This window comes from Anoplolepis gracilipes, chromosome 2, assembly GCF_047496725.1.
Source record: "Anoplolepis gracilipes chromosome 2, ASM4749672v1, whole genome shotgun sequence".
NCBI classification, from domain to species: Eukaryota; Metazoa; Arthropoda; class Insecta; order Hymenoptera; family Formicidae; genus Anoplolepis; species Anoplolepis gracilipes.
This window is the reverse complement of record NC_132971.1, coordinates 7,843,005-7,855,121: the sequence shown is the minus strand read 5'-3', so window position 1 is coordinate 7,855,121 and position 12,117 is coordinate 7,843,005. Positions and strand designations below refer to the sequence as shown.

The 12,117-nt window shown below is 28.0% G+C and overlaps 1 protein-coding gene across 7 annotated transcripts in view; it reads right to left on the bottom strand.

Moving 5' to 3' along the window:
- Positions 1-12,117, bottom strand: part of LOC140662881 (uncharacterized) — a 15,542-nt gene extending 3,425 nt beyond the window's left edge. For 3 of the 7 annotated variants that reach the window (XM_072886571.1, XM_072886567.1, XM_072886569.1), the window contains exons 1-5: positions 11,802-12,117; positions 3,195-3,318; positions 2,928-3,013; positions 1,223-1,315; positions 323-385 (exon numbers count right to left, since the gene is read on the bottom strand). In XM_072886571.1, the coding sequence (XP_072742672.1) occupies positions 323-385; positions 1,223-1,315; positions 2,928-3,013; positions 3,195-3,318; positions 11,802-11,876 (441 nt within the window). In that variant the 5' untranslated portion in view covers positions 11,877-12,117. The remainder of the gene's footprint in view (positions 1-322; positions 386-1,222; positions 1,316-2,927; positions 3,014-3,194; positions 3,319-11,801) is intronic. The other 4 variants (XM_072886570.1, XM_072886572.1, XM_072886574.1 and 1 more) reach the window with 3 other exon arrangements.

The following is a 12,117-nucleotide window of genomic DNA, read 5'->3' as shown; positions in this document are numbered from 1 at the left end:
TAAATACACATATGAATTTTCAATCCACAATTTAGTCAATTTAATAACTTTTTTTTTATACTTATTGTTATTTTTTTATTGTTATAAAAAAAGTATTTTTTAATTTTCTTATTATTTTTGTCTATTTTCTTATTTTCTATTATTATTATATTATTCGTGAGCAACATGTAAATAATATGATTTATACAATTATGTAATTTTTTTAATAATGTATATTATATAAATCTTCTGAAAATTTTAATTTAATAGGTTTCGGTGGTTATAATGATAATTACCACCGTGAAAAATTATGTAGTAATTAAATTTGGTCGAATGTACTCACGTTTAAACAAAGTAGAAAGAAATTTAATGTGTAGAGCATAACTCTTGCCGGATTAAACTCGGGCTGTAATAGATCAAAATTTTCTAATATTTTATACATTCAAATTTTATCTTATATATGTAAGTGCATTTAAAAAATTTCACAAGCGTTTGAAAAGGGGCGTAAATATACTTACGTCTGTCCTCGTGTCTTAAATGTATATTTGGATTTTCCATGGTTTATTTTAAAAGACTGCCAAGTTTAGTTTTGATATTTCTCTCGTAAAGAACAGCGCTGCCTCCTAAAATAGTTACGAGCCTTTCAAGCGGCCAATACTCATAAATTTCAAATATTGCAAAATAAGAAAATAATAAAAGAAAAATAAATAGAAAATAAGAAATCTTATTTTACATCCCAAATAAAATAAAAAATTTATCATACTCGAATTCGCAGGACAACCGATTGTATTAATTATAAATTTAGTAAGAAATGCTGTTTAAAAAAATAAAATATAAAACAGATATTGATTTTTTTAGAAAATCTCATATGCTCGAAGAAGGGCGTGATTAAAGAATGCTTATGATAATGCTTTCTTTTTCAAACACTTACGCCCCTTTTCTATCAAACCTTAAGTTAAGTTTTACTTTAATAAAATTTTTGTCAAACCAGTTTTATAAGAAAAATTATTCTACTAATACATTATGAAATACAGAAAAATACATTAGTTTTCTATATTCAATCTGAAAATTAGTTAAATTAATTATTACTGATAGATATGTATATTGAAATATATATATAAAATGATAAAAAAGATAACTTTAAGTTCTACATATGCACAGTCGTAAGAAATTGAAGATTATTTTTTTTATTGTACAAATATAAAATATATATATAAAAATAAATATAATATAAGATACGTACTGTGACGATAAATAAGTATAGCGAATGTGCTATATCAATGATGCCACACGTGATGATTGCGATAATCCATGGAAGTAACAACATTTTGCGATCCTGAAAATTTACGACACGAAGAGTGAATGCTACTAATATAAGAGTTTACATGAAAACTGTACGTAGAATTTTTTATGTAAAAAAATTTCTGCAAACTTCTGTTTTATGTCACGTTCCTGAATTTCGAGGATTTTAATTATACGCTTTAATATTTCTCTGATATAAAAAAATATATAAAGCGTAGTAATGAAAATTCTGTAATGTAAAGCGGCAGAATATGAAACGTACCAAATTTATTTTTCGTCAAATTTCACATTTTGTGATGCTTACAAAAAGGTTTCCTCCTGCCATATTATCAGAGTTTTGCTCATAATATTCATGAATACATTACGCGTTATATCGCGTGAATGCTATGTTTGTTTTATTAATGATATTCATGACAGTCAAGCAAGTACTCAAAATAATTAAGATCCTTAATGTATTTTCACTTGGTGTTTCTTTCTTTTTTTCTTATTTTATTTTGCTAGCCATCCATGCAAGTTTACGATTTTTATCATTGATAATAATATTGCGCACGCAAAAGTGGATATAGCACGTTTATTGACGATTTATATATATGTATATATATATATATATATATATATATATATATATATATATGTATATATATATATTTCTTTTTTGCATGAAAATTCTTCTCAGTCAATATAAGAAAGCAATATATCTATGTTTTAGATTGATATTGACAGAAACAAAAATAAAAAATCAATACGCACGTTTTGTTGTATATCACAGTCTTGGCAATAATAGCTATCTGAACAGATCTTTAAATTTAGATTTTTATTTGATTATACTATCCAAGATTAAAATTATGAATTAAAAATTCAGAAAATAATAGCATGATTTTCATTAAGACTTTCCATTAAGAATTTAATATACATAAACTTATTAACGGTGTATAAATTGCTCATTCAATTGTCCATTCTGTGTTACGTTTAATGACTCGTATTCTCTCGGGAATAACGTGGATATGTTACAGCAGTAGCTTTTCATATCATCCATTCAGGAGCAACGATAATACTGTTTTATCACGTTTCAAGTGACAGCAAAAGTATTTTCTATTGCATTCTCACGGGGTTAAGTGGTAAATGTAATAGACGTAATAGTAAAAATCTACGTCTTGAGGAAGACAAAAAGTTCGTGTCACGAGAGAGATAATAAAACGCAAATTTAATTGTTTGCTCAAAAATAACTACTAAAATCTATATCTATAAAAATTATATTGCATTTTCAAAGAAAAGTATAAAATAATACTAGCGTATAAAAGAGGGTGATAATGTTTTCCTAATATAATAATCTTTTCTAATGTAGCATGTAATATGCAACAATATACTATAATAATAGAGATGGTAATACTCGAGATTCTACAACTACATTTTCAAATTAATCTCTTGCAATTTCTACATAATTTTCGCAAATAAGTAAAGAAGTGGAATTATTATACCACGCTTTTAATCCATATTTTAGCGTTACCTACATTTCTATGTATTTCTAAATTACATTTCTATATATTTCTAAATTAATCTCCTGCAATATTTAATTATTATAGATAAATAAAAGAATGGAATTATTATTACGGCGCTTTAATGATTACTCCGGAATTTTGCCCTACCTTGTACAAGCCGTACAAAAGAAGGAGACTGCACAACACGCCGCAGCAGGAGCAGATAAGCAGCATTCCGTTGAAATGAACCGTGGCTGAAGCAATACAAGCAATACGATATCATTTAAGCGAAGCCGACTACTTACAATTAGATAGAAACAATTTCGAGGACGATTCCATGCATGAGATCGAAAATTTTATTATAAAGGAAAAATCAATATAATAACGTTACTTTGCTATAGAGTACTGACTACTTGCTATTTATTATTTAATTACTTGGCGATATGGTCCCCGATTCCAAGAAGCTGGATGACTCTGGTAAAGAAACATCCCCCTTGAGATATTCACTCTCTTCTCGAAAAACCGTGCCGGTGGTTGATGCTAGCAGTGCAAAATATATCTAGAACCACGAGTAGATGAAAGATATCATTAATTTATATTTACCGCATACAAATACCGCTATTTGATATAATATTGATCGATTGAAGATGAAAATCTTTGAGATTCAGACTCATTTAAATCATGATGGTTAAATGCGATAGCGAAACATGTTTAAAAGTATATTTTGAGTGGTGACAATGATTTAACGCCTAAATACAGAAAAATTAATTAATCAATAATTCATTCCACACATAGCGGATATTAAATTTTGTCAAATTATGTCAAAAATTGAGCCTGAATATTACGTATAAATCAGAGACTAGATCGTAAAAAAATTAAAATTAAAAAATATTTAATCTTACGCGATGGGCAATGACATTAAAGACGCAAAAAACAATAAATTAAAGTACATTTAAAAATTTTGTAAGAAAATATTTTTATGAATTTTGTTATTTCTTACTGGAACAAGACAATCACTCGCTTTGTCAAGTGTATTAAAAATTATGCTATTAAATATATTAGAGATTTTGTAATTTATTTTTTAGGAAAATAAATAATTAAGGATAATTTATTCATCGTGTAATTAATTCTAAAAATTTAACTTCAGGCTAATTTATTCATATGTTATCACTTTAGACAGGTTGCTTAAACAGGTCATTCTGAATAATGCCTCTGAATAATTGGATAGACCCACGCACCGTGGGTTTTAACAACGTTTTAACATATAATTTAATCTTCTCTATTACGTTCTATATTTTCTCCATTTCCATATTTAAGATCTGTTTTAGTTTCATTTTTCAGCTTACTTGTCAATATATCTAGATATTGATTTTATTAAAAAAAAAAAAAAAAAAAAAAAAAGATAGAAGAACAACAGATATACGGCGCGAGTTCAATATCCGAAGAATAATTCGATTTCGCGTTAGTAAGCTCGGGGGCAATCCTGTTACCAATTTGCGGGAAGGAAGACATGTACGTCCATTGCAATAATCCGAGTTAGTTTAATTCTGGAAACGTCAGCAGGGGATATCGTCCCGCATAGAATTGTATGTTGATGGCATACAATTCTACGTGAATGTCGTTGTCGCTCTACCACAGTAATTCACCGATATTAAACAAACATCCTCTTTTTCTCTCGCTCGATTTTCTTTTCCTCTTTTCCACGGAAATAACCGTATGTTACAAGTAAGTCAAATTTATAACTTTTAATATTTTATTTATGAAAAGAAATATATGGAGAGTAATTTTTGTAAATTTTATTTTTTAGGAAACCACAATTTTAAAAATTATGATTATATATTTTAAAAATTTTCAGCATTTAATCATTTAATTTTATAAAATTTTATTAAAAATTAAATGTTCATGTCATTCATTACACGATATTATTATGAGAAGCACATAAAAAGATTAATCTAACACGAATCTAATATCACGGCGGAATTACTGAATTAATATAAGAAATTTTTTACGTTCGATATGTCAAAATATGATTGGAGAGCAAACCGCGAATTCGAAATGTCAAGAAATATTAAACTGTCATTATGCATTTGAGTTAAAATTCCGCTCGCGAAAACCTTTAGTATTCTGAAATATGCGGGTTAGATTTCTATAAAGCCGTGATTTTATTTGCGCGATATTACTCGTCATATCTCGAAATTAACTCCGTTCATATTTTAAAATTATTCTTATAAATCACAATCACAGTGTAATATTATTCAAGAAAATTTCCACAAACCACATTATTTCATCATAAAGACTTTCGAAACCTCGGGCAATAAACGATCGCGCACATTCTGCACCTCTCGCATCGTTATCTCGTCCAAAGTGGACCTCGTGTACGAACGAATGTCGAGTTACCGCGGTAATCAATCGTCCTGACGCGTTAATTAGCGTGAACGAAATACAATCAATGTGTCTTTCGATATTCGTAACAGGTATCGATCTCGTCGAATTAAAACGAATCGCTAGTATTTCTCGTTTTTCGGATCGTTTTTCGAAATTTAAATTTCATGTATAAACAAAAGTCAGGAATTTTTGAGATTATTAACGAATAATGTGTCAAATGACGTAGATGAGTTCCCACGCTTAACGTATCTTTCAATATTCATCATAGCTGCCCATCCTGTCGGATTGAATAGGCGACACGCGATCTATCGTAGTTTGTATACTGAGACGTAGATTCCACATTATCTCTTGTAATCGCAAGTGCAATCGAACATCGGGAAAATCAAGAGAATCATCGAGATACAATATCATCGAGATGGATTACTATGGACAAGTGATTTTCGCCGGCATGATGTTGGGTGATAATAAAGATCATGATATTCGCGTCTCTCTTTCGCGTATTTGCTGCAATCAAAATGATTTCTGGAATTTTTTATCATTTAATCGCCAGTATAACAAGTGTATCGAGCCTTTTTCAGTGAAGTGATTTAATCGATGAATTTATTAGTGAACATACACTTGGTGAATCGGTGATTTTGTAAATACAGTGCATCATAATGAAAAAGATAGCCAGAAGTACTGACTATGAAATAATGGAAATTTGTATTTTATATACGTATGAGTATATACATATACATATATAGTAATACTAATCGAACATGCGTATGTGAAAATGATTGGAAAAATGGATTATCCCGGAGCAACAAAGAAACAGAAAATTACGGCGAAATGCATCGATCCAGTGTAAATAAATATATTTATTTATATTTCTTTATGTATTTATACGTATATTTATTTTTCACAAGAAAACCATTTCAGTTTCTTAGTATTTTATTTTATGAGATACGCACGAATTGATTAATTTACAAAGTTTTATTTAAAATATATCGCGCATGTTATTTTAATATACAATGCAATAAAATAGATACGCGTATAATATAATCGCGCGAACCGTTTTATATTTATTAAATTTAAAGAATAATGTATGCTAATCTTATATTTTACCTTCAATTTATAAAAAATATTAATTTATTAGGACAAATAATTTTTAAAAAAGCAAAATTTTTTATTTAATAAATAATGTTAATGTGATATGAATAAAAGATGGAAATATCATTAACAAGATTTATATAATTTTTAACTTAAAAAGCCTAGAAAGAGAGAGAGAGAGAGAGAGAGAGAGAGAGAGACATTTTTTTATTAAGTTAAAAATAATTTAGTTGGAGAAAAAAGAATCACACGCGGAGGGGGGAGTGGTATGTTTTATTAGATAAACAAATTTCCCAAGGGTTTATGGTCAGAGTTTGTCCGAAGTATTTGTTCACACGTATGGTAGAAACACTCACACGGAAAGCACGAAACTGCTTACACAATGCAGTACTAATTAACGCTGCAACAAGTTGCGTAAGCATATCACGGCGCTTTTGATACTTTGGATTACATGAAAAGTCGGATAATATGTATATTGTCGTCGTGCCTTTTGTTACGTTACATTTAATGTAATATTATAATATTTGCGATATTACGCATATGTCATCAGATTTCAATTTGTTTCACACATTAGTTCAGCTTAATGTCATTTTTAACGATGATGAATGTTAAAATTAAAATTTTATAATCATTAATTATAAAAATAATCATTAATTAGATATTTATAACATATTAATATACATATTAGTCGTGACGAAAAAATTAATGGGTAAACATATATTCAATCCCTTACTTTTAATGTATATTGAAAACAGTGTTTTCACTTTTTCAAAATGCTGTATTTTTTACAACTCAAACGACATTATTATTACAAAGGAATTACAAATGACTATTATTATTTTTTTGTATTGAAAACCTAATTTATTACAAATTAAAGGCCAAATCTATAGATGAGACATCTGTGTTAACTTTCATTCTGCGAAGAGAGAAAAAGATTAACGTTTACTTATGAAATAAAAAAAGGATAAAATCAAGAGGAAAGTGCGGTAAGTGTTAAGGAAAACTCTATTATAAACGATCGATCAGTACAGCTTGCTTCGCTCACTTGGAATATCATTATTTTATGCTAATTTATAGAAATAATAAAACATAATTGCCGTATACTTTTTTGCCTCGCATTAATTTTGTTGAAGTTAACCAAAAAATAAATTGCTTTCACGTTGAGCTATTTTACAATAAAAAATGTTTAATAAAAATTGAAAACATAACAAGAGACGCTAAGGTTGTGTTCAGGGAGACACTATTTAGCGCTATTAAACTTGTCCTTATTCAACTTTGAGTAAATAACAAAGATAGAACGATGCACTAATAGCGTCTCCTCGAACGCGGCTTAAGAAATTCTGTTTTATTAATTGTTTTTCTTTTACTCGATTGTTTTTCTCTAAATTGAAAACATACTATCAAAATATGTACATGCATAGCATGCGTGTTTGTTGTTGAAATTATGTTATAAAATTAACAAAGGGTATAAAAAGAGCTAGAAGAACAAGCAAATGGAAATCTGACAAATAAAAGTTTGAATTTTAAAAAACTCTATGCGCGAAAAGTTTAATAAATAAGTAAAATATATTATTAATTTTGCGCATTTAGTTTCTTGAATTCAAACTTTTATTTGATAAACTTCGTCTGTTTTTTTCTAGCCCTTTTTATATTTTATTTTTCGTTGAAGCCTTATTTTGTATTATAAAATGATAAAATCGAAAAATTATAAATGAATCTTTAATTTACATATACAAACATATTTTACATCAGTAATTATAATTTAATTATAACGTTTTAGAAAATAATTACTGTGAACAATTACATCAAAATAAATGTATTTAATGACTTCAATTTTCTTGAAACGTTTATTTTTAGCTAACATAGAACCTAATATAAATTTAGTAGTAAACGTTATCGATTTTCTTGACATGTCAAAGTTGTAAATTAAATTTTCTTGATTCAGTAGCACAAGTTCTTAAATTTCAAACGCTTCTTTTTTGTAACGTTCAGTGCACAATTAAATTTTGCTGAAACCGTACACTGGAGACCGGTAAAAGTGGGAAAAAAGTGAAAACGCGTCTCGAAGCTACGTTTCTCTCGCCTCATCGCGTCTCTGATGTCCATGAAACGCTGACTGAGCTTCACAACCCTCGTTTTGGATTCGCATTTATGATAGTCATTTGATTTTTGTTTTATAGATCTATTAAGTGAGCACATGTGTGTTTGTCAAACTTTTATTAAACTTTTGAATTCCGATATAAAATCAATTTAATCTTGCGTAAAGTTAGCTTAAAAAATGTAGTTTAGTTGCATTAGAGTATAATTTACAATTATTCTATATTTTTTGTTACTAAAATATGATTATAAATATAAAAGTTAGAGAAAAGAAGAGAGAAACGTTTGATTAGATTAATTAATTTTTGATTATAGAAAAAACTTTAACATTCAAGTGACACATTTCAAAGAAATGGAAAAAATAATTGTAAAATAATTTAAAATAAACAATAAAATTAGAGAATTTGTATTAATCATTTTGAACTTTTCGCATCGTCCAATTATAGCAGTTAACGACACGATCAGATATCATTCTAAACATCTCATGGCAGGGAATCAATGATGCGGAATTACAGAGTATGTAATGAGGTTGCTACAATTGTATTCGGGAACTAATGAGACAATTAACAGAGTTAGATAATTAAATGTTTTTTTTTTTTAATTTTTACATTTTCGGCGATAATGATAAAGCAGCGATAGAACTATGTAGTCACGAAATAAAATCTATAAAGTTAATTAAACTGATATTGGCTGGTATTAAAAAATTAAAACAGATAAGCAGCAATAAGACAAAAATCGTTTCTTCGTCCAGAGAACAATTAGATCGATAAAAAGGTTAACGAGAATAATTAGATTAAATTCCGGAACTTTAGCAATTATAAGACAAAGGTTATACGTTTAATTTTCTCCGCCTTAAAGTCTCACACATTTATTTATTAAACTTACACAAACAACTTCTGTGTAACTTTTGCATAGTATAAGGTTTTGTAGATACCACTAATTTCCACAAGACCTTCCACAATTACGCAAACCTGTTCGATAACAGTTTAACGAAGTTTGCTTTGCGTTTTCGTGGTCTGTTTGATTCTACGCTCTTTATAATTCTGAAGTGAAAAATTTTTATAACGAACACGTTTTAAGCCATAGTTAATATAGTTATGTACATACATATGTTACCGCAAAACGTATGATTGATATTTTTGCGCAGAATATTTGAAATATAGAAAGTTTGTTTTTTTCTTTTTTGCCATGGAAATTAAAATGTACCAATGATTTGTTTTCACAAAATTTTCATTAAAAAATAAATGTCACCTAGTTAGACAGAACAATTTAACTAGTTAGAAAAAAACAATGTAAAACAAAATTCATTAATTGAGCCGATAAAATAGATACACACGTTGTTGATTCAGATTTTTTTATGAGATAAAAGTGAGTCTTTTGCAAAATAGAAAAAAAAATTTTGAACACACCGCGATGGTACATATCCAAAACATGAAAAAGTGTCTGAATTAAACACAATTCTGTTAGCAAAACGAAAATAACTCTTGTCGATATTGCAAAATACAGATGCATATTTTTATTTTACTTTTTCGTGTGTTCGGTTAGTTTTTAGATGGGTAACCAAAAAGTTGTGTAAAAGTACGTTCGAGAAGAAGAGAATTCATGCATGTGCATGCATGCGTGCAATAACGTGCGCACTACAATATGCATATTTCGACTGAATTGATATGTCCCCAGGAGAATATGCTGATCAATAGTTAGCCGGTTCAATAATGCATTTGAAGTGCATGAAACGTACTGTGTGTATTTATTAATGGACTGCCAGTTGCGATAATGATAATATACACATGATCGATATTATGCGCTGGGTTTTGCGATTCATTAACAATATAATTTAGATTATCTATCGCGTGCTATTATTATACATTTTTGCATAATTTTTTTCTGTTTTAATGTCAATTGAATAACTTCAATAAAATTAGTTATCATTACATATTATATTATTTTTATTTATTTATATATAATGTTTCCACTTTTTCATTTTGCGAAGAGCAAATATCACGATGAGTTAATGCGCAACGCAATTTCTCGAGAAAAAATATATTATTATTTTATTTTATTAATTTATTGCTGTAACTAATTTCTTTTTATTTTGAGAAAAATTTTATAAATAAAATATTTTACAAAATACGTATAAGAAACTGCGTGTGTGTGTGTGTGTGTGTGTGTGTGTGTGTGTGTGTGTGTGTGTATGTGTGTGTGTATGTATGTGACATGTGTGTGTATGTGCGTGTGTATGTGTGTGTGACATGTGTGTATAAAGTAAAACTTATTACAAGTCGATAAACAAATAAATAAATTTTTACCTATAAACCAATTTTAGTAAATGTCAAATAATTTCAACTTTAGTTGTAAACAATTAAAATTTAAATCACAAACAATACAAAAATTGTCAACAAAATGTATTTAAAATATGCCTAAAACAGAATATACCTTCAAATTTTCATAAAATTTCTAAAACTAAAATTTTTGAAGTGTTTATCTAGATTATGCTTTAGGAATGCTTTTCAAGTATTGTTTGACCATGGTATCATATTAAGTCTGCTTTATATATACTATTAATATTATTATTCAATGATGTTTCATTATTAATATAATATTTTTTATTGCGCTAATGTATAATGATAAATTAAATGTATAATGTTAAATTAATATTAACAGATTATTCGATATATAAATATTGCACAAATGTAATAAATTAAATATTTATGTAATTGAACAAAACGCATACATATTTTTGTTGAACGATGTACTGTGTGTAACACACAATAGTCAACATTTTTTTAACAATATTTGTAGAAAACATAGTATATTATAAAATCTGTGTGAATTGGTTTACAATATATTTCCTTTATTTTTTTCTATAATTACAGAAAAAGGAATCCTTAAAAATTTATGACGTTGATATAATGTCATTATATCCTATGAAATGTATAATTGTTATTGTTTCATATTATTATTTCGTCTGACCTTCAAATGTAAAAGTAGAAGAATTAATCATTAGGCATATGCGGAGTTGTCACAAGCCTTTAGATGAGAAACAATATTATAAATCAAATTTCTCTCTTTCTATAAATGTATATCCATGTATGTGTATATCTATAAAATCTAAAATATTATTCTATTTTATTTTATTATAAAGTAAAGATAAAATTTTGACAAAGAGATATTGAGATAAAAATAAAAATAAAATTAATACAGAGATATTATTGTAAGATAAAAATAAGTAGATAAAATAGTAAAAATAATGTAAAAAAATAAAAACTAATATATGTATGTAAAATATCTGGAAAAACTTGAAAATTAATTTTTTAAACTAAAAATAAGTATGCAGAATATCTGTTACATATACATATATTACGATATTCTCAAAGTTTTAAAAATTAAATTATGCATGGAAAATAATATCTGTAGAAAATATTATGTTGCTATAATTCGCATAACCATTTCGCTCAACTGCGCTATACTCACTGTGGTATAAACGGCACAAGCGTAACTGCCTCTTCGTACGGATTGCCAGCAACAACAGGACTGCATGATAGCCATGCTGCGAGCACATGGATCTTCTCACGGAATTCAAAACTGGCAATTTTGACTATCCGACTTTTTGTGAAAATTCACGCCGCGAATTTGCACTCGATGAAATTTTACTGCAAAATTATTTTCTTACGTCGCGAGCGTTCGAAAGTCATGCGCGAGGAGCATCATTGTACTGGGAGAGTTTTGCAGCGATATTCTTTTACATAATTGAGAATACGAGATCGCACGAGGGTGGCTCGGCGCCGAC